General features: G+C 55.6%; 8 protein-coding genes and 1 non-coding gene across 9 annotated transcripts; 4 read left to right on the forward strand and 5 right to left on the reverse strand.

Moving 5' to 3' along the window:
* Window positions 1-603: 603 nt before the first annotated feature.
* On the forward strand, window positions 604-3,405 carry BDZ83DRAFT_568356 (NOL1/NOP2/sun family protein; the record flags this gene model as incomplete). The annotated part of the gene is made up of 3 exons (XM_060504058.1): window positions 604-621; window positions 693-925; window positions 1,002-3,405. 3 exons carry the CDS (start codon window positions 604-606, stop codon window positions 3,403-3,405), a joined length of 2,655 nt encoding a protein of 884 aa, XP_060369535.1.
* A 717-nt stretch (window positions 3,406-4,122) lies between these two features.
* On the reverse strand, window positions 4,123-4,187 carry BDZ83DRAFT_t53. The gene has a single exon. It is a non-coding gene; the product is annotated as a tRNA-Lys (tRNA).
* Window positions 4,188-4,526: 339 nt separating this feature from the next.
* Window positions 4,527-6,176, reverse strand: BDZ83DRAFT_716301 (3-dehydroquinate synthase; the record flags this gene model as incomplete). Its single annotated transcript, XM_060511841.1, has 4 exons — window positions 4,527-5,193; window positions 5,250-5,690; window positions 5,745-5,791; window positions 5,844-6,176. 4 exons carry the CDS (start codon window positions 6,174-6,176, stop codon window positions 4,527-4,529), a joined length of 1,488 nt encoding a protein of 495 aa, XP_060369536.1.
* Window positions 6,177-8,612: 2,436 nt separating this feature from the next.
* On the forward strand, window positions 8,613-9,739 carry BDZ83DRAFT_748241 (S-adenosyl-L-methionine-dependent methyltransferase; the record flags this gene model as incomplete). The annotated part of the gene is made up of 3 exons (XM_060513582.1): window positions 8,613-8,861; window positions 9,052-9,630; window positions 9,695-9,739. 3 exons carry the CDS (start codon window positions 8,613-8,615, stop codon window positions 9,737-9,739), a joined length of 873 nt encoding a protein of 290 aa, XP_060369537.1.
* A 315-nt stretch (window positions 9,740-10,054) lies between these two features.
* Window positions 10,055-11,248, reverse strand: BDZ83DRAFT_568243 (mitochondrial carrier domain-containing protein; the record flags this gene model as incomplete). Its single annotated transcript, XM_060504044.1, has 2 exons — window positions 10,055-11,005; window positions 11,075-11,248. The coding sequence occupies 2 exons, from the start codon at window positions 11,246-11,248 to the stop codon at window positions 10,055-10,057; spliced, it is 1,125 nt and encodes a 374-aa protein (XP_060369538.1).
* Window positions 11,249-12,207: 959 nt separating this feature from the next.
* On the forward strand, window positions 12,208-13,425 carry BDZ83DRAFT_748243 (MT-A70-domain-containing protein; the record flags this gene model as incomplete). Its single annotated transcript, XM_060513583.1, has 1 exon — window positions 12,208-13,425. One exon carries the CDS (start codon window positions 12,208-12,210, stop codon window positions 13,423-13,425), a length of 1,218 nt encoding a protein of 405 aa, XP_060369539.1.
* Window positions 13,426-13,569: 144 nt separating this feature from the next.
* On the reverse strand, window positions 13,570-14,328 carry BDZ83DRAFT_748244 (ribosomal protein L23; the record flags this gene model as incomplete). Its single annotated transcript, XM_060513584.1, has 2 exons — window positions 13,570-14,140; window positions 14,252-14,328. The coding sequence occupies 2 exons, from the start codon at window positions 14,326-14,328 to the stop codon at window positions 13,570-13,572; spliced, it is 648 nt and encodes a 215-aa protein (XP_060369540.1).
* Window positions 14,329-15,526: 1,198 nt separating this feature from the next.
* On the reverse strand, window positions 15,527-16,580 carry BDZ83DRAFT_568326 (class I glutamine amidotransferase-like protein; the record flags this gene model as incomplete). The annotated part of the gene is made up of 3 exons (XM_060504052.1): window positions 15,527-15,758; window positions 15,820-16,321; window positions 16,445-16,580. 3 exons carry the CDS (start codon window positions 16,578-16,580, stop codon window positions 15,527-15,529), a joined length of 870 nt encoding a protein of 289 aa, XP_060369541.1.
* Window positions 16,581-17,826: 1,246 nt separating this feature from the next.
* On the forward strand, window positions 17,827-21,180 carry BDZ83DRAFT_748246 (tuberous sclerosis 1; the record flags this gene model as incomplete). The annotated part of the gene is made up of 4 exons (XM_060513585.1): window positions 17,827-17,840; window positions 18,001-18,541; window positions 18,598-20,944; window positions 21,032-21,180. 4 exons carry the CDS (start codon window positions 17,827-17,829, stop codon window positions 21,178-21,180), a joined length of 3,051 nt encoding a protein of 1,016 aa, XP_060369542.1.
* Window positions 21,181-21,391: the final 211 nt, after the last annotated feature.

Below are 21,391 nucleotides of genomic sequence, written 5' to 3' on the forward strand. Positions count from 1 at the left end.
GTAGAGTAATCGATGCCGCGTCTGCGAATTCATTCCGTGGAGATGGGCTACTTGTGTTCACATGGAAACTAGCCGATGTCGCCAAAATGCAAATAGCACAACACAGACGCCGAAGATGAGATGAGAGGAAAACGAGACGAAGGTTGCATGGGTATCTTGGAAAGACTTGACGACACACTGAGGTGATGAATGCGGGACGCTTCTCAGCGGGCTCCAGCGGGCTTCAGCGGGCTTCAGCGGATACAGGCCGGGCGGGGGGCCGGGGCGGACCCTGAGGGTACAGGGGTGCGATGCGGGGTGATTAGATGCTCCCCATACCTAGCTATCCTCTGATAGGCCAATCATCTTCAATCGAGGGGCTGGCCGCATGTTGGCGCATTCCGCCCGAACCTCCAACTTTTTTTTTTTTTTTCTTAGTTGCTCTTTTTCTGGTGACGGCAAAATTTCACACCGCGCGACACTACCCACCAACGCTGATAGGATTGGACTGCGACAACTTTCACCTCTGAATTTCCCTTCTTTTCGAACAACACACGCCGTGCGCAACCCATACCCCTCCACGCACGTTAACTTAATCTTCTCTTCCCACCCCCGCGACGCATCATGGGTCGCAAGTTCAGAGTAAGTTTTTGCGGTCGCTTTTCAATTGACTCCTGCTGCCTGTTCGCGCACGCTGACAGCAATTCCATCAGGGAGGCAAGAAGGGCAAGTCCCGCGGCGGCAGCAACGCCGAGGGCGGCGGTGACCGCGGTCGCCAGCCTCGCAGCGAGTCGTGGCAGAACTACCCTGCCGTCAAGAAGGAGAACGAGAGACTCCAGCGCTACTACAACACCATCTTTGGTCTCTCAGAGGAGGAGCAGGGTCCCTTCTGGGATGCTCTGCGCAGAGATCTGCCCAACAGCTTCCGCTTCTGCGGCTCCAAAGGGTAAGGCATCAGTCACTTGACAGAAGACAGACGCGTTTTCTAGTCTCGCGCGATCTCAAACTGACCCGAAATCCAGCCACGCCTTGGCCGTGAAGAAGCTGCTGCAAACCCGATACATGCCCGAAATCCAGAACATCCAGCACGCCGATGGACGCACTGTCGAGCCCCCCAAGCCGTTGTCTTGGTATCCCAACGAGCTCGCCTGGTGGATGACCACCCCGAAGAACATTATTCGCAAATACCCTCCCTTTGCCGCCTTCCAGAAGTTTCTCGTCTCCGAGACGACCGTCGGCAACATCAGCAGACAGGAGGTCGTCAGCATGATTCCTCCCCTCTTGATGGACGTCCGCCCCGGCATGACCGTGTTGGACATGTGCGCCGCGCCCGGCAGCAAGGCCGGCCAGCTTCTCGAGATGATTCACCAGGGCGAGGAGGCGAGAGTCAGAAAGGTTCTGCGCGCCTTTGCCAAGGAGGATGGCCTCGACCTCGGCGACGAGACGGAGGAGGAGCGCCAGGCTGATCTCTCGGCCGACCCCTCGGACTCTGGCCGCACCACTGGCCTCCTCATCGCCAACGACTCCGACTACAAGCGCGGCCACATGCTTGTCCACCAGCTTAAGCGTCTCGGATCCCCCAACCTGCTCGTTACCAACCACGACGCCACTCAGTACCCCGCCATCAGGCTCCCCGCGAACCCCGAGACCCCGACCAAGCCTCGATACCTCAAGTTCGACCGAATCCTCGCCGATGTGCCGTGCTCGGGCGACGGCACCTTGAGAAAGAACATGAACCTGTGGAAGGACTGGCAGCCCGGCAGTGCCCTGGGTCTTCACGTCACCCAGGTAAGAATCCTGCTGCGCGCGCTCGCCATGCTCAAGGTCGGAGGCCGTGTCGTCTACTCCACCTGCAGTATGAACCCCGTCGAGAATGAGTCCGTCGTCGCGGCCGCCATCGATCGCGCCGGTGGCCCGGACAAGGTCGAGATCGTCGACTGCAGCAACGAGCTGCAGGGTCTTGTTCGCGCCCCCGGTATGAAGAAGTGGCAGATCATGGACAAGTCTGGCAGGCTGTGGAGCTCTCAGGCCGAGGTCGATGAGTGGACCAAGAACAGCACCGAGGGCGTTGCTCCCGGAAGACTCGTCGAGACCATGTTCCCGCCGTTGGAGGGCAGCGTCTGCACCGACCTGCCTCTCGAGCGCTGCATGCGTGTCTACGCTCACCAGCAGGACACTGGAGGCTTCTTCATCACTGTTCTGCAGAAGAAGGCCGAGGTTAAGATCCGCCCCGAGGACCAGAAGCAGGGCGACGAGTCTACCAAGTCAAATGGAGCGACTGCGGCTGCCACGCCCGCTGATGCCACGCCCGCGACTGAGACCGAGAACACCGAGACGAAGATGGAGGTCGATGCGGCTGAGAAGCCCGAGGAGGAAGTCGAGGCAGTCCCTGAGACGGTTCCCGAGACGGCCCCTGAGGCTACGACCGAGGCCACCGAAGAAGTAAAAAGTGAGGAAAAGGCCGAGGAGGCAGAGCAGGATGCTACAAACGGTGTTAAGCGACCGAGAGAAGACGAGACGGCTGACGGCGAGACCCAAGAGACCAAGAAGGCCAAGCTCGAGACGACAACACAAGAGAAGCCCAAGAACTCGAACCGCAACATCCACGGCCGTGTCGAGGAGCCGTTCAAGTACCTGGACCCCAAGCACGAGGTCATTAAGAACATTCGCGACTTCTACCACATCTCGTCGCGCTTCCCCGACGACCGCTACATGGTCCGCAACGCCACGGGCGAACCCGCCAAGGCTGTCTACTACACCTCGGCGCTGGCCCGCGACATCCTCACGGAGAACGAGGGCCGCGGCATCAAGGTCATCCACGGCGGCGTAAAGATGTTTATGAAGCAGGACGCCCCCTCGGCCGAGATCTGCCGCTGGCGCATCCAGTCCGAGGGCATGCCCATCCTCCAGGGCTACGTCGGCGAGCAGCGCGTCGTCCGCCTGACCAAGAAGGAGACGCTGCGCCGTCTGCTGATTGAGATGTTCCCCCGCATCGCCGACGGCGAGTGGGAGCAGATGGGCGAGATTGGCGAGCGCGTGCGCGACATCGGCATGGGCTGCTGCGTGCTCCGCGTCGAGCCCGACGGCTCCGACCCGGCGTTCAGCGAGCGCATGGCTCTCCCCTTGTGGAAGAGCATCCACTCGCTCAACCTCATGCTGCCCAAGGAGGACCGGACGGCCATGCTGCTCCGCATCTTTGACGACACCACCCCGCTCATCAACAACAGCCTGCAGAAGCAGAGGGCAATCGACGAGGCTGCCAGGAAGAAGGCGGCGGAGGACGCCTATGTCGCGGAGAAGGAACTCATTGACATTGAGGACGCCCCCACGCCCGAGGAGATGGATCTCGAGCCCGCGCCCGCTGTTGCTGCGGAGACTGAGGATGCTGCGGTCGTCGCTGCTGCTCCTACTACCGAAGAAGCTTAGAAGGCGGACTCGAATTCGGCCGAACTGGACCTGGACGCCCTGCTGGGAAAAAAAGGGCAAGCGTGCGGCGAAGCGTGCGAGAGCCAAGCGCCGGGGCATGGTGGACTATGCGCAGAAGAGCGTGGATTTGGTCATGCGCGCTGCGGCGGAGGGAGGATGGCTTGTCGAAGATGACGATTGAGCCCTGCCCGTAGATGTCCCGCCAGCGTTTCTGGAGTATCATGATACCTGCAGCTAAAGGCAGAGATACATAGGGGGTTAGTCAAGATGGAAGGATGGAGAGAAGTAGCAAAGAAAAATGTATGAGTACATGAAAAAAATCGTCGAGATGGGCGTTTTGCATTTGCGCAGTCTAAAGAAATAAACAGAGAGATCAAATCACAAGAACCAAGGATGGCCTCTCCTATTTGTCGCTCATCTTGGAGGCTGATGCCACCCACTCTATGCAAGCTCAATATCTCACTTTCAGCTCTTTAATCACAATTCCTACAATTGTCATTGTCAACCTCACCTGAACAACCACACACGAGTCTCCCTGAACCCGAACAAACCAGCAAAAGCAAACCAAACTTTCGAAATTCTCTTATTCCATGACCACAAGATCTCCAAAAAAAAAAAAAAGATGAGTGCGCTTCAATCGCGGACGGGAATTGAGCCCGACGTGGCTGGGATGAGTTAGTGACGATGTTCAAGCGATGCATCTTCATGTGTACATGGTAACTTACGGGTCGAACCCACAACCTTGAGATTAAGAGTCTCACGCTCTACCGATTGAGCTAGCCGGGCAGGCTTTGTATTTCTGGTTGGTGACGAGGTGTGAGGATGAGAGGGTCTATGATGCGGGTCGAAGGGGGGGACGAGTAGGTGGATATGATTTGGGTCATGGATTATGAGGTTGGTTTGAGTTTCTCTTTTGCGGGCGGGAGGAAATGAGAAGAATCAAGTATGATCGGGAAATAGTTTTGCACATGCCATCAAAAGTATGATGAGAAATGACTTATCAATCCATTGAATTTCCTCAAGAGCTGTGCTCGAGTTTTTAATGACCCCTAGTTGATGCAATTATACTAACAATACTCGTTTCGCCGCTTTACAAAGGAAAACTTTTCGGTATGCCTGCTCTAACAACACTCCTCATCAACATGAACCTTGCCATGTGTGCTGGAGCTCTTCATCTCCTCAGCGTTAAGCTTCTTCAGAACTTCGGGCTCGAAGCCGGCAGCAGCATACGTAGCCTTGTCCTGATCCAAGTTCTTGCCATTTGACAAGCCGTACTCGGGTGTCGAGGAACCGTTGGAGGAGATGGTGTCATCACGGGTGACGGTCTGCTCGACGCCGTTCATGTGCTTGCGAGACTCATCCTCTACGGAAGAGCCATTGATCGTGTAGCCGGTATCGCTAGCATCGACGTAGGCCTCGAGGCCGGCACCCTGACGGGGGTACTCCTTCATCAGGTCCTTATGCACCTTTAGGGCCGCACACATGTCCTCGTGGGAGATATCGTTGAGGAACTCGCAGTTGCCCAGGGGTGAGGGAACGGCGGCGCGCAGCTTGCCATCACGGGTCTTGAGGATGGCAGAGGTAGCCTTCTCAAGCATGTCTTCGTCAAAGAGGGGATGGTCCATGGAAAGACCGGCGCGGGAGAAGAGGTTCAACAGACGGCGGTGCTCATCTGATGAGAGCTTTCCGAGGACGTGCGCCAGAGTTGCAGAGTAGGCCATGTCAATAGAGATGGCGTGGCCGTGGCGCAGGGGCACGTCAGGGGAGAGCTCGTGGAGGGGCGACCAACTGCGCGGGGTTAGCTTCTGGAAATTTGTGGCGCATGCAGGGCCAGGTTGTCTTACGTGTGGCCGTATGCGATGACACGGTCAAGCATGATCTCGTGCAGGTTGGGAGTCTCAAGCTTCAGCATCTCGTGGATACCATTGCGGTTGATCTTGTCAGCAGCATCCCTGACGTCCTTGCTGGCTCCATCAGTGCGACCGAATCCAGTTTTGATCAGCTCCTCGCAGAAGCGATCAAGCAGGTCAAAGGTCTCCAGATGGGCGCAAGTAGAGATCTTGATCAGCTCGGCAAAGCCATTGCGGATCTGTGCGGTGGGAAGAGTTCGCAAGAAAGTGAAGTCGAGGAATGTGTGGGTTGGTGCGTGATATGCGCCCAAACGGTTCTTGTAGTTGCCGTAGTTGACAGCGACCTTGATGGATACGGAAGCATCAATCAGGCCAATAACTGTTGTGGGAATGCGGATGAATGGTGTGTTGCGGCGGTAGGCAGCGCATGCGAAGCTAGATTGTGTTAAAAGTCAAGCAAGTCAAGGGAACTCCTATAGGGAACCATACCCAGCAACATCTGTGACCAGACCACCTCCAACAACAAGAACAGGCTCCTTCAATTGGCGTTAGATAGCTTCAATATCTCGATCACGATGAGAAACTTACCTTGCGGTAGACACCGAACTCTGTCATGGAGTCGACGATGCTCAGCAACGTCTCCATGGACTTGGCCTTCTCACCAATCATGGTCTTGTGAATCTTGAGCTCAATGTTGTAGTGATCAAAGTACTCCTTCATCTCCTTGCCGTAGATATTGAAGATGTTGAGGTCCATGACAGCCAAGCATCGCTTCCACCGCGAGTAACAGTCGGCCAGCTGGCTGTTCTGCTTGTTGAAAACGCCATCGAGAAACTCAAAGTCGTACTCGATCTTCTCGTAACCACAGACGGAGAAACCCTTCTTGGTGGGCTCAACCGTCGCCTTCATGTCTGATGCCATCTTGTGAAAGGGGAAGAACAGAAATTGAATCGGTCTGTGTATTGCGCAATGGGAGAGAGGAGAATGCGCTTGTCAAGATGAAAGACGTTGAGAGTTGTTGAATGAGATGAGAGTAAGGATAAAAGGAATCTGCCAGAGAGGTGCTTCCAACATCAGGCTTTTGAATGAATTAAGGTCCCCATAGCTAGAGCTACGAGACAAGACCGCAGCCGTATGAGATACTTCTGGTTCCAGTGAACAATACTCTTTCGGCGAATGTCAAACCCCGGAGAATTGTCGACGAATTGTCGACATCATCACTTGCGCCTCCAACGCTCACCTAGGCCCACTCCAGCTTGACCGACTCCTCAAAAGAGGATCAAGTTACACAATCCCAAGGCAGACGAAAGCAAGTCATCGAGAGACGACCAGCAAGGGTCGGAGCCAAAAGGCAAGACCCCGGCTTGTCCCGGGCGCCTAAGCTTGGAGCTACGCTGCTTTACCTTTGGGTAGAAGCAGCTGGCGCAACGCGGTAGTTGACAAGAGAGGAGAAACGGTGACAAGTACATTCGACTCAATGCTGCCGTCAAACTTTGGTGGCACAAGCGAGTTGCTAGTACGGGCAAGCTTTGACGAGATCGTCCTCATTTGGTGCGCGGTTTTTTCTCATATCAGATCTCTTCGTTCCTCTCGTATCACGGTTGCTGCGTGACGACAATGTGCAGAAAAAGTGTCGTGATGCTCATGACATTTGCCAATGAGGCCTACAGCTCGTGGCCCCGGAGACGTCTAGAAACGAGGGCTGGCGTCCGCTCTGGCGTTAGTTCCGCATGCCACAGGCTCTCTGCTTGGTTGTCGTGTCACAAACCAATGCGGTCCGCGGGGCGGGAAGATGGCGTGCTATACTCGGAGTGTCTTCCGATGTTCCCTATTTGCCGCCTGTCATGTCGAGCAAAACGGCAAACAGAACGAGAGCTAGAGAAATCCCATGTTTCAGTCTGAAAAGTCGATTCCGTCATCGACATTCGACAATTTTGCGGTAGGAACGCGGAGCCAAGCGTGGCTAGAGCAGGCTAGCTACGCTTGCCCTCAGAGACAAATTCAGGCCCCAAAATGTTGCTTGCCTTCGCTCTCAGGAGATGATCGACACGAGTCGTGAGATCTAGATCTCGCACGTGGGGAAGAGGGGGGAGGACAGACCAGGGGGAGACAACCCTCCGGCGAGCCGCATCGGGACCTCGACAGCTTCTCGTTGGCTGGGGGAAGCAGAGCCTGCGTTATGAACATGGATGCAGTCGACATTTTCTGGTCCATCTGGTTTGTTCAAATGCTGTCAAGCGTGGGAGCCTATGGATCAGATGAAAGCATCGAGTCGCATGCTAGAGTTGGATCAGCGGCGTCCCTTCGTCTTGCCACGCCCCCTCCCCCTGGTTTCGTGCTACAGGTGGCTTGACGCACCTTGATTGAGAAAAAGACCAAAGGCAGTTAAGACGTTTGGGAAACCCCGCAGTCGGCCGAGAAAAGCTGGCATGAGCTGAGAAAAAGCTGCAGTTGGTGTGCAGTTGAGAAAGCTCGGAAGCAAAACTCAATTACATCGTCGACGCGGTGGATGAGGTGGTATGCGCGTCATGATTTACCGTGCCCAGCCAACTGCCCCTCTCCGCGTGCCACTACCCGCAATCGTCGCGAAAGCACATGATTTTGTACTCCCGTACTCCCGTACTCCCGTACTGATGAAGTACCTTTGTATTCGTGTAGTGTACGTGCCACTTCTTCCACTTCCAGGAAAAGGTAGGTACATACCGCATTCTCCCTCAACACATTGCGGATGCTGCAAATCACGATCTCGCGGGATTGCAAGGTCCGGCCAGCTACCCCGCCATGACCAGATTCATGTCTCTCCCTTATTCCTTCTTAGGCCGGAGCTACATAGGTACCCTGTGGCGCCTTGCCTCCAAGCAGTTTTTCAATAGCCAAAGGCATGTCATGGATAATGGCTGAGCTTTCTTCCTATTGCTGCCGCTGCTGTGCTGCCGGCAATTATTGCCTGGTCAATTCAGATTGGAAAGATCGGAGGAAGGAGGGGCAGCTCCACAAGTATGGAGGGGGGGAACGGGAAAGTTGGGGTAGGAGGGTGTGGAAAAGGTGGTCAAGGTCGCCGAGAGCTACGGTTCCCGTCGAATGTGCCTGCTTTGCTCGGAATTCTTTGCTTGCGCGCGACGGAGGCGGCGTTTAATGGTGGTGGGAAGGTCTGTTTCATCCATCGTGATGATAACTAGACCAGCGGCCCTTGGAAAAAGTTGTCTGGGAATGCTCTCTGTTCTGTTTTCCCTTCCTTCTCGCTTTCTTCCTTCGATTACTTTGTCTACATAGATCTTCCTTCTCCAATTGAGTCACAAGAACTACCAAGAAAACGACTGTGACTTTGTTACGGTTGCCACGAGTACCTCAGTCAAGATGCCTCACTTTGACGAAAGCAAGGCATACGCCGTCCAGGAGGAAGTGTTCTTCGATGACGGCCGCGAGATCGAACTTCTACACTTTGTCTACAGCCAGCCTAACCTCGATGAGATCCGCGGCTCGCCCGAGGGCGTGTTGAAGGCGATTGACGATTTTGGCCGGACTAAAAAGTACCTGATGAACGTGGGCGAGGACAAGGGCAAGATCGTGACAGACTTAATCGCGGAAGTCAAGCCTAAGGTGATGGTAAGAGACAAACCTTCATTCTTGAATGCGGTTTTCCATCGCAAGTTCAGCAGACTTTGAGAATCGCACCTGTAACCATCCGACCGCTCTTGCTAGCTGCTTATGCATGATCTGAACATTCTGCCCTGGTTCCTCCCTTTTGAGGCAGAGATGAGAGAGAGATTGGATGAAATCTGACACCCGCCATCAGGTCGAATTAGGAGGCTACGTAGGCTACTCCTGCATCCTCTTCGGCGCCGCCGTTCGCAAGGCCTCCCCGGGAGGCGGAGCGCAATACTTTTCCCTCGAGCGCAACCCCGAATTCGCCGCAGTCATCGGCTCTCTCGTCGACCTCGCCGGCCTCACCGACACAGTCAAAGTCGTCGTCGGCCCCAGCGACGCCTCCATCGCGCGTCTGCACGCCGACGGCACCTTTTCCAAAATCGACCTCATGTTCCTCGACCACTACAAACCCGCCTACACAACGGACCTCAAACTCGCCGAACAACTAGGCCTCGTCGGCCCCGGCTCTGTTCTCGCCGCCGACAACGTCATCAAGCCGGGCAACCCCCCTTACCTCGAGTACGTCCGCAGCTCGGTGGCCGAGAAGCGCGCCGCCGCGAAGGACGTCGGCGCCGCGAGGAAGGCGGCCGGGTGGCACGACGAGCGCACGGCAAAGCAGTACGAGAAGCGTGAGGGTGAGGAGAGGTTAGACTTGTCGCGCATCGGGAACCCGAACCTCCGATACGAGAGTAAGCTCATCAACAGCTTTGAGCCGACTGGCGTGCCTGTGAGTTCTCCGTCTCTTGGATTGACTATTCTGGCTCATGAGGGTACTGACAATTTCTCGCTAGGATGGTGTCGAGATTACAAGATGTGTTGGTGAGGAGCAGGAATGAGTTAATGAATCACAAAGTTGGAATACCATCCTCCCATCCAATTGTTCCAGTCACATCATCCACATCGCGCAGTGAAGTCAAGGTATTGGCGTTGGCGCAATAAATCCAGAAATGTATTGGATGATTGGCATATGCAGAACAGCCGCCATTCTAGTGCTCCTTCTTACTCCTTTGATTTGGTCCCAAGAGAACTGCTCCTCTAACCCGCGTATTTCATGAAAAAGAAAGAAAGTTCTCCCAAAAAATGCTTGTTTGTCCCAGTGTTCCAACAACGCCAAACTCAAACAGCAACCCACGCAACAGAGGATAGACAGTCTAAATTCCCAGCCAAATCTTGGATCTCTCGTATGTGTAAAAGGCGACCGCTGCCATGGGCACGACCTTGACGTAGCCAATAGTCAAGCCCACGAAGAACCCCTGCATACCCCTCTCTCGGAAAATCATGGCGGCCGTCTCGCTGATGCGCAGTCGGTGGCCGTCGCCTACGGCACCGCCGACCTGCATTCTCCGGCGGATGACCTCCAAGGGGTACGACGCGGTCTGGGAGATGAGGCCGGCAACACCACCGGCTAGTAGTTCGGCCCATGATCGCAGCGGCGTAGGCTTGCCCGCAGGCAAGTTCTCGGGCCGCGGAAGCGTTGTCCATTTCGCGAGCTTGGGGTGGCGGAGAACGTCGCCGGCCGTGTCGTGCGTCAAAAAGGACATGCCAGCGTAAGGGAGCATGCCCAGCATGGTCGGGGTGAAGCCTCTGTAAAAGTTGATCAGTCCCGAGCGCGGGGCAACGGCGGTGACGGCGGAGGCGGCCGCCTCAGTTGCCGAGGTGCCGGCCGCTTGGGCGGCGGGGGATGTCCGCACAAAACGCTCGTTGTAGATCCGCCGGCAAATCGCGGATAACGAGGAACCGCCGTGTTTTGTCTCAAACGCTAACCGGACCCGAATGACCTCCAAGGGATATGTGAAAAAGACGGATGTGATGCCCGCCAGGGAGCCGCTGATAAGCCGGCGCCAGGGCGTCTCTTGATCTTGCCTCCGGATAATCATGGAGCGGATCTGCTCGTACGCAAGAAACTTGATTCCGGCGTAGGGGAAGATTCGGAGGAGAGTGGCCGAGTGTCCTCTGTACAACCCCGTGAAGCCTTCGTGGGAGCGAATATCCTTCATTGCCGTCACGACACCGAACCACGACCCAGTGTACTTTGCGAATTGCGGACTGCTCGCCTGGAACAGAATCTTGACTCGGTCAAGAGGTGCGACAACCGTCTTTGCCTGTGTTACAAACCTGCGTCAGCATGACGGATATTCTCTCCTAGCCGATTCATTCCTATTGTTACTTACAGCACATCCTGCCAGGCCTCCCGCGACGCCAGAACGCCAGACATAGTCGAACGTGCGCGTCTGCTTCCTAACGGCAACCGTCTCGTCGTCGTCGGTCGGGCACACGGGAGGGGCCCTCGTGTCTGGCTTCGGTCGCGCAGCATTTCGTTGGTTATTTGGTGCTACCTCCGACATGGAGGCATGTTCCAGCAGCGCTGACGGCATCACCTAGTCAGCGCAACCCCGCGAGCGCGCTCGTTCGCTTGGCTGTTTGTGTGAAGTTGTTGGTCCGGCGTTACTCGAGAAGCATTCCGCAAGTCGTTCTTTCGAGAGATGTGTGTTTCTAGGCTTTCGGAGTCGAGGATTCGAAGATTGGTAAAGAATAAACAAAAGGGGCCCGACGCAGGAGCTGGCACGCGAGGAGGGTAAGGATCGTGGGGGGGAGTGGTGATCGTGGAGAAGGTTCCAAGGAGGCAGAGTGCGGGAAGGAAAGGGAAGGGTCTAAAGCCGAAATGCGACGGGGCGGGACGTCATAAAGGCGAGATTTTAAAAAGGCTCCTTCTCATTGCACACAACTGGTGCTCTACGGGGGAGGAGCGTGGCGCACGAGCGGTAAATTGGGGGTTACCCGCTGAGAGTTCTAGTACGGAGTACAGGGGTCTGGGCCACGAGCCGAAGATTGCCGAGCGTCGACGCGGGCGGATGGTCATTTTCAACTTCTCGACCTCTCCAGCGGGCTGTCTTTCCAGGATCTTCTCTGCTTTTACTCACTTCCGGTCCGGGGTTAGGCCTTTGATACCCACGATACCTCCGCAATTTCACTCCATGTGGGCAGTCGAATCGAGGACTGACTGCAAAGACTTTTCTCACACAACACGCAGAAACTAACTAACACACCAGACCGCTTGTCCAAAGGGAAACCACACCAACGCAGGAGGGCCTCGGTAGGATTGGGGACTACAAGCACCGGACTATTTTCTCCCACGGCCACCACAGTCAAGCCCCCACACGGGTCCGGTCGAGGGGCACTTGGACTGCGCCGGGCCTCAAATCAAGCCTCCGGGGAGGACGCCCCGGGTCAAAGCCACAGGGGCAAGGCACGCTGGTCCTGATTATACTTAGGTGAAGAATGAGAAGAAGATACGATTCTAGTCATGACCTCTACTAGTCTTCCATCAAAGTACTCTCAGGCATGCTCGTCGCCAAGATGCGTCCTGTTCCAAAATGAAGACCGCTCCGTGTGTCTCGTTGACATCCCCGCCTCGTTAGAGGAGAGCCAGCTCTTACCGGGCCAAGGTGCCGAGACAACAGGACAACCACCACAGAGACGGCTCCTGTCGGTCGACCCTGTCTCCGCGCCATTTACCCTACCAGAGCCCCGGAACCCCCAAACCAACAATCAGACGCCGGCCAGCCAGCTCGCAGACCTCATGATCGAGGCGGCGGTGAAGAGCGCCCTCGATACGCTAAAACGGGGCTACGACGCGCCGTTTTGTCTCCCTCGTGTGACGGGCGGCGGCGGGAGCAGCAACGTCGTCAGCACCGGTCGTGAAAGCAGCATAACAAGCCCACAGGATCATCCCGTACGCAAGGACGACGGCGACGATGCTGCCGCTGCCGCTGCCGCTACCGCTACCGCTTCTCGGCCGGCTGCGGCTGCGGCTGCGGCGCACTTTATTCCTCCAGGGTCTACGTACCTGAACGGCTCGATCCAGGAGACTAGAGAATCCTTCCTCTCAACGGCGCCCAAGTTTGACCTCATCATAATGGACCCTCCCTGGCCCAACAAGTCCGCGAGAAGAAAGAAGAAGACGACTGGCGGCTATGCCACCGTCTACGGTCTCAAGGAGACACGCGCGCTTCTGGACCAAATCCCCGTCGCCGCCCTTCTCGCGGACGGCGGTCTCGCTGCGATCTGGGTGACGAACAAGGCGACGCTGGTAGACCTGCTCACCTCGCCCAAGGGCGTGCTCGCGTCGTGGGGCCTCGAGGTCGCTGCCGAGTGGCAATGGGTCAAGGTCACGTCACAAGGAGAGGCCATCTTTGACACGGAGTCTGCGTGGAGGAAACCCTGGGAGAGGCTCATCGTCGCGAGGAAACGGGGCGACAACATAAAGGTGCCCGGGAGGGTCATTGCCGCGGTCCCTGACGTTCACTCGCGGAAGCCGAATCTCCGCTGCATGTTTGACGACCTGCTGCCCCGAGGATATCGCGGCCTCGAGGTGTTTGCGCGTAATCTGACTGCCGGCTGGTGGGGATGGGGTAACGAAGCTCTTCGCTTTCAAGAGTCCCATCACTGGGTCACATCATCTGAAGAGTCGAGGCAAACCGTGAATGAGAAATTCGAATCCAAAGATACCGAAACCAATTGACACTTTTTCTATATCTCATGCCGTCCTTGTTGTGTGTTGTATGTTGTACAAGACATGCCGATCCGCATGCTCACTATCGATTTTTTTGTACACGTGAATGTCCCTCACCCTTCTGTAGCTGGCCCCCATCATCCATGAGCTCACTCATTTTCTCAACGATCTCTTCGATTGTCTCTTGATCCACCGCCAGTTCTTCTTAGCCTTCCTCTTCTTGGGCGGATCCCACTTGCTATCCAGCTCAACCTCCTTGTTACCCTGATCCCACTTGCCAGGCGCCGCACCGCGCAAGATCCTGCCGGCCTGCTTGCGCAAGAACTTCCTCTCGGCGCTCTCCTTGTCCTTGCTCGGGTTCGCCAGCTTGCCAAGCTGCTTGCGGATGTCGCCGCGGTACTGCTCGCGCGAGACGCTCTCGCGCGCCTCCCACAGCTTCTTGTTCCAGGGCTCGAGGTCCGCGGGCGGAGAGGGCCACACGAACGGCTTGGCCAGCTGCACCGTCATGACCTTGGTGCTCTGCGGGCGGAAGTAGCCGGACCCCGTCGACCGCCGCTCGATGGCCGACTGTTTGACTTGCGAGCGCACCGCCGTCGTCTCGACGTTGTAGAGGTTCCAGAGGTAGTCGCGGATGTCGAACTTTGTGAAGGTCAAGGGCACGTTGAAGGTGGCCATGTTTGCTGGGGATTTGTCCTTGCGGACGAAGGTGACGACATGGTTCGGCCTGGAGGAGAGGTGTTAGCTTTCTATGATCGATGTCGTCGAGGTGCGTGGCGCCAGGGGGGAGAAAGGCGATCTCGGGTGAAGGTAGCTGTGACTGGTAAGTTGGACGTACAGATACACTGCCTTTGTTCCCAGCTTGAAGGATGCCGGCCCTTGGCGGGCTACCGCTTGTGCCAATGCCTCCGCCATCTTGTCGTTCGTCGTTGGTTTGGCTGAGCTCAATCGATCGTGGAGCTTCTGCGATGCGAGAATCCAAAAAGTTGACCGTCAGGATTGATCTGAAAGCTGATTGGTCGACTCGGGATCACGTATTTCCGCTCTCCGTAGTGAAACCTGACGGTGCCGGGCGCGGGTACGGGAAAATTGGGTCACCGATAAGGTAGCTCCCTCAATGTGTCCCCACAGGAGGTCCCGACCGGACCCGCTCCCCGGGTCTCGACTTCTCGGCTCCAGGTCCAATGGACAACTCACCTAGTTTGGTTCCATGTATCACCAGTCACTTTGGCATTCTCAGTGACAGCCAAAAAAAGATTCAACTCAAGGTGCTTTTTTGCGAACGTGTTATCCAGTCCCAACACGGCAGAGACGGCAAGGATGGATTGCTTGTGTCAAGCAGCAAAGGTGGAGTCAAGGCATGTCACGCGACGTCCTGCCATGCGTAGATCTCGGACTCCGAAAGTTTGAGCCGGACAGCTCGATACTCGCTCTCGCCAATTCAGTGGTAAGTGCTGCCAATAAGGAACTCAATTATGAGAATCAGTGGAGCAGTTCCCCTCATGTCTACAGAGACCAAACGTCGAGTCTTGGCCGCCTCAACATAAGGTAAGGTAGCTTCGACCGCATCGAGATGTGCAAGACGGGGACAAGATGATCAGAGTACAATACACGCCTACATATCCGATGTTTTACCTGGCACTAAAAATCAGCCAACAAGGTAAGAGTAGTGCCGATCAAGGAATGGCCTTGTCCGTCAGAGCTCCAACCCCAGATTCCAAGACCAGACGGGTTATGTAAGACCGCGCACAAACCTGAGTCTAATCTCCACTGGTTTATGAGGGGAATTGGGAGCACCAAAACTGGCAGTCTTTGTCCTCCCCGCGTTGCGATGCCATTCTAGCACATTGAAAAGGCATGCACAACTACCGCAGGATATGGGGTCGACTGCAAATGGACCAGTGACTCAGATTCGACCCACACACGGTAGAGCGCAGAATTTGTTTCCCGAAAGAAGTAAAGGTGGATTGTACTAATAAACACAGCATTGCTAGCAACATGGAGGCGCAACTATCCCGTACACATCTGGAAGGCTTTTCCCGTCCTTCTTACAGATCTTCATGAGTCATGATGAACTTTTACCATCCATCTGTCATGGCTATTGGTGTCTGACCTAGACATCAAGGCCGTCAACAACTACACCCTTGTTCCAGGTCCAGTTCATGTAGCGAGCGGTCTCCTCGGCCGAAGCGTCGTCGACAAGAGCGCTAATAAGGTAGAGAGCAGCGTCAATACCGGCGCTGACTCCAGCGGCGGTAATGACACGAAGGCCGCCGAGGCGCATCGCGGCACGGCGGGTAATGGACTCGCGGCGACCGGAGCTCTTGAAGGACATACTACCCTTTCTATTTCAGAGTTAGCTTCTTTTCGTAGCACTGAAAATGGTGTGTAGGTCTGGTCACGTACCGAGCGTTAGAGGGTCGGCGACCGGAGTCGGACTTGCGGCGGACGTAGGGGTTCTCGTCCTCATCTCCGAGCTCGAAGCGGAGGTTGTTGACGACGTAACGGGCATCGTCAATGACATCAGTTCTCTCAGTGAGGTTGCGGGTAGCGGCCTCGCTGCAGAGGATCTCGAACTTGGTAATGTAGTCTGAGTGGGTAGTGGCAGAGAGGCCAGCGAGGACACCCTGCTTGGCAAGGAAGAGAGAACCGGTGCAGATGGAGAGGAGGGTACGCTCGTGGGAGGGGTCCTTCTGCTGCAGCTCAGAGAAGGCCTGGATGAGAGGAAGGGGCTCGGCGTTGTTCTTGAGAATGTTCTCACTGTCACCGCCAACAATGACGAGGACGTCAAAGTCGCTAAGGCGCTCATAGGCCTCCTTGAAGGGGATTTGGGTGCCAATGGTAACACCAGAGTCGGAGACGACCTTGGGCTCTGCGGCCGCGATGGTACACTCGAAGGCCTTGGAGTCTGCGGGGTTGGGCACTGGTTAGCATGGCTGCATCACAGCGGCGTGCGTGGCAGAAGGAGCGGGGAAGGCAGTGAGGAGTAGGAGCTGCGCAGAAGCTTCCAGGAAGGTAAATAGGTACTTACTCTTGTCCTTCTGGTCATGAAGGGCAGTGGACAAAGCCTCCATGGGGCCTGCCATGTCAAGAAGGTCGAAGTTGGGTTGCAGGGCGAACAGAACCTCAATGGGCTCGTCCGCCACTGCAGAGCTCTTGTTTGCCATCGTGCCGGTTGTTATTGGGTTGGTTCAAGGGGGGAAGAGTAAGTAATACAGCTTGTGCTAGCTGTAGAGTTGTGTTGGAGTAATTGGGGTACCGAGATGCGTTCTCGGAGAAGGTCGTTGCTTGGAATTGGCGATTAAGTGATGAGACTGGGTTATTTGTTGGTGATGATGGAAGAAGAAGAGGAGGAAGTGGAAGTGGAAGGAGAAGAGGGAAGCTCTGAGCTATTTGGATGGAAGGAGGGGAGGGGAAGGAAGTAATAAGATCGAGTCATCTGGTCAAAGGTGGTCAAAGGAGGGGTTGGCAGTTGCACCACCATCCGACCAGACCTCTTCTTCTCCTTACCTCGTTACGGTTTACCTGACCTTAGCTGACTTCCATTCCGGAATGTCTACCTCCTCACGCATCAACTTGATGTGGACGATGAGGTACCTCTTCTCGCGGTATGTCCCCTCCCCTTTCCCCCCTTGGATCTGCGCAGTTGGCCAGCTTCAAACCAAAGCAACCCCTCCTGCCCACGCGTGCTACCTACGGTACGCTTGCCCTCGTCCAGCTCAGCTGAGTCAACTGGCCATTGAGTGACTGATCAGGTGCGTTTCTGGAAAAGGCCACAACCCACAACAGCTTCAAGTGGTCCAATGGCCCCACTGTCTCCCGTACGTTTTCTGGGGTCGGGTGCATCGGTGGCCCACGGTGCATGGCGCTCTTTCGCGGATTGCGGGGTTAGTCTCCCCGTGAGGTCACTGGTGGATCCCGGTACATGCCTGCAGGGCACCCGGAACACCGAGATCCAAGTATATCCACTTTGAACTCTCTTTCCTTGCGGCGTCGCCCGCCCTTGAGGTGTCGCACTGGCAATTAATTGAGCCCTGCGAGTTGCGACAGAGCACTGTGAGACCCAGCAGGCCAGGCCCCACAGCAAGACTAAGCGAGACCAACCACGAGCTGTGTTGCAAAGCTGTTTGGCCGCGTCCTGCCGAGCAGTGGTCTTCCGTCAGGCCCCTCCCATGCCTTATAGCGTGCCGTCCAATGATCCAACCTATCTTATCGGCCTTCTACAGCGTTCCCGGCCTTGTTCGAGAGAGGGTCTCCAGCAAAGCTTGTACCTTGCATCAGCAGATTCCGTTGCCGTTGCCTGACAGTTGCATGATCTCGACTTGCCCACCTGCGCCCACAGACGGACCTTGCCTTGCTTTTTCCACAAGCGAAGAACATCGCGAGGCTCGATGAAGAGTCACCGCTAAGAAAATGGCGTCGTCAGCGTAAGTGGCCAGACCCCGTTCCCTCTTCGTCTTTTCCCTCATTTCCCTATCATCTGGGTCGCCTGCGTCATGTGGTGCGCGATATTCCATTCTGCAACTTAACTGCACCTGCTGCGACTTGCGACAACGCACACGATAGGGCTAATGCCAAACTCTCTAGGTCTCTCAAGGACCTGTCCAAAGCCTTGACGTCCTTCTTTGCTTCGCCTTCCCTCCCGCTGCCCGACGATGTCGCCCAAGTCATCGATGCCTACCTGAACAAGCACGAGAAATACGAAGATTCGAGCGCCGAGAGACTGCAAGATGACTTCCTCGGCATCTGGGATAAGCATGTCAAGGGTGCACCACCCAAGTATGCTGCCTTCGTCCACGTCTTCCGGCTCCTGGTGCCCGCGATCCGCACCCCGGCCCGCCTCCTCAAGTGGTGGGATCTACTCAACGACCCGATCCTGGAGAACTTTACTCGGGAGAAGGGCTTGATGGAAGAGTCTCACCACGCGACGCTAGAGGTTCTGATGCTGGATGCGCACGAAGAAGACGACACAAACGAAGAGCAGGCTGTGAACCCTTTCGCCAAGAGGCTCTTATCATCATGGCTGGAGAAGTACTACAAGATACAGTCTGAAAGTGACTTGACTGCACAATCCAGCGAGCGCGCAATACGCCAGGCTTTGATTACGTATGGCAGGAGGAAGCCCAAGGTAGGTCATCAATCGCTTTCGTCGTGGATGCGACCAGTTGGCTCACGGCATGGCAGGATTTCCTTTCCACCTTGGATACGTGCTTCGTGCGGAGTGAATTCCGTGCGAGGGCAGCCAAATTGCTATGCGAATTCGTCCAGAGCCAGCCACCACACCTACACCTGATACTGCAGACGCCGCTGTTCAATAATCTGCTGCGATGCTTGCAACAGGATACATCGACTACTGCCATTTCAATGGCCATCACCGCCCTCATCATGATATTGCCACATATGCCTAGTTCCTTGGTGCCACATCTCCCGAACCTGTTCAATATCTATGCGCGGTTGCTCTTCTGGGACAGCGAACGGACTGGTATTATCGAAGCAACATCAGATGAAAGTGAGCAGAAGAGCCTTGCGTCGCCTTCAGGCTGGGAAACATGCCAGTACTCTCCCGAGACCGACGACATTGAGGTCCCTCACCTCGCCAACTACTTTACCGTCCTCTACGGCTTGTACCCCATCAATTTCATGGACTACATTCGGAAGCCGCAGCGTTATCTTCGACATGCTAACGCGGCTAATGCCGACGAAGTGGAAGTTCAACCAACAGAGATTAGATACAAGTCTGAGCGGTACAGGCAAAGCCATCTTCTGCATCCCAACTTCTATACTCTTACAATCGAGTCTGAAAAGACTGATTTTGGGCGATGGATGACGAGCGAGCCAGCAGAAGTCGTGGCTGAGTGCATGGCGCTGCGTTTTTCCCCAGAAGGCTTCGCGGCTGTCGAACCGGACAGACTGCAGTCTGATGAGGGTGACAGCTCCCTCCTCAGCGATGAATTTGATCGAGACGGTCTCGGCCCCGCCTTGCTCAGCGGATCTAGCTTAGAACCTGGTGCCGAGAGCTGGAGAAGCAACCAAGATCTCGACCAAAACTCGAGAGCAAGCAGCCGCGTACATTCAACCACCCAACGTCAAAGCTCGCTTTCCAGTCAACCCTCGCACAGAAACTCCTTGGAAGCCCCCAAAGCAGACATCGCCGGGGATAGCCCGACCTTGCCCCCTCAGCTTGTTCCGTCGACCTCTCACACCCATTTGCAGGACATGATTCAATCGAACAAAGCCATCAAGTCCGGGCTTCATCAGTCCTTGGCCAATGACAGCGTGCCATCACTCGCACTGAGCCATCCAGACTCAGCAGCAGAGAAGGCGCCTACTGGCCATATGCCGCCATCTCTGCCAGTCATCTCCACACCGATATCTGTTGCTGAAGGACAATCTCAAGTTGCGCATTTGCAAAGGCAGATTCTGCTACTCCACAATGATTTGAACTTCGAAAGGTATCTCAAGCAGCAACACATGGCGCACATCGGCGAGCTGCGCCGAAAACAGGTGCGGGAAGCTGCAAGTGAAGCTGAAACCCAGAATCTTATCTTGACGAACCGGACATTGAGGAAGCGATTGGAAGACTCGAAGAAGGCCGAGAGTCAAATCAGGAAAGAATCAGAAAAGAGCCGAACGTTGGCCAAGAAGTGGGAGTCCGACTTGTCCGCAAAACTGCGAACTCTGCGTGAGGAGTCGAGAAAGACGAAGACAGAGATTCAGTCTCTGCAGCAAGAGCTGCAGGGTGCACGCGAAGAGAGCGAGAAACTGAAGAAGTTGGTGTGTGACGCTGAGGTCAAGGAGCTTAACTCGAAGCAGACCATGCAATCTGTCGAAATCAATGCTGCCGAGAATGACCGCTTGAAGGCTGACGTAGAGCGGCTGTCGATCTCTGAGAGAAATCTGCAAGCGAAGGAGGCAGAACGACAGGCAGCAATCACATCTGCTGCCGAAGCGGAGAACCGAGCTGAGATCCTGGACTTGAAGCTTCAAGCGCGCGAGGAGGAGCTTCAGAAGACGAAGAAGCTCTTCCAGACGCAGATTGGTGTGCTCAACTCGAAACTTTTGGAGGCGCATGAAGGCATTCACAACAGAAGGAACGCCGAAACCAAGGCGGCAGTCGAGAGCGCGTTGGCTGCGAGCCGCGCAAAGCAGGCTGAGCTTCAAAAGCAATACACGAGCCTGATGAGGAAGTACACGGTGCTGCAGTCGCAGCTAGAGGAGAACCGGTTCTCGGTAGGATCTTCAAACTCTCACGGCCGGGGCGATTTCGTCTTTCGCATGGACGGCGACGGAGAAGGCTCGACACACTCGAGCAGTCCGGTCACGACGAGGGGTAGTCACTCGGGGATCCACAGGGTCTTGTCGGAGCACGACTTCCTCAACCCGACGTCGTACAATGCGACACCGCCGATCATGTCGAAGCCGTCGACTCCGATCCCCTCGAGCGCGCATCTCCCGCCCGTACCATCCAGTCCTATTGAGACGGACGAGGCCATTAGCCCGACCACGACAGATCCGAGATATTTCGGCAGAGGTGAGTCTGGAACATCGGCCCGGCTTCGGCTCCGAGATGGGTTCTGGCGGATCAACTAATCGAGACTTGCTTTTCTTTTCTTTCCAGGTGGAGTACAGAACCGACGGAAAGATGAAAAGGGGAAGAAGAAGGACGAGGGTGGTAGTGGTGGTGGTGGTCCCGGCGGCGGCGGTGGCAGCAGCGACAAGAAGGAGAAAAAGTCGGGTGTGATACGGGGCATCCGTGGATACATGTGATCAGCAAAGCATAAGCGAGTCGTTGGTCTGACCGAGAGAGGATGGAAACACGGCCCATGAAGAGAGATACCCAATGACTAAAAGTTCTGCCAGATTTGTTGCCAAGATGCAATCACGTTCGCGTATGACACTCATCGTTCTTCTGGGAGAAATCGTCACAGACCCTTTGGTAAGTATTGATGCCTACTAGCATTCAGTGAGGCCGCAATTG

The sequence above is a fragment of the Colletotrichum acutatum genome, assembly GCF_030867785.1.
Source record: "Colletotrichum acutatum strain CBS 112980 chromosome Unknown BDZ83scaffold_11, whole genome shotgun sequence".
In the NCBI taxonomy this organism is placed as follows: domain Eukaryota; kingdom Fungi; phylum Ascomycota; class Sordariomycetes; order Glomerellales; family Glomerellaceae; genus Colletotrichum; species Colletotrichum acutatum.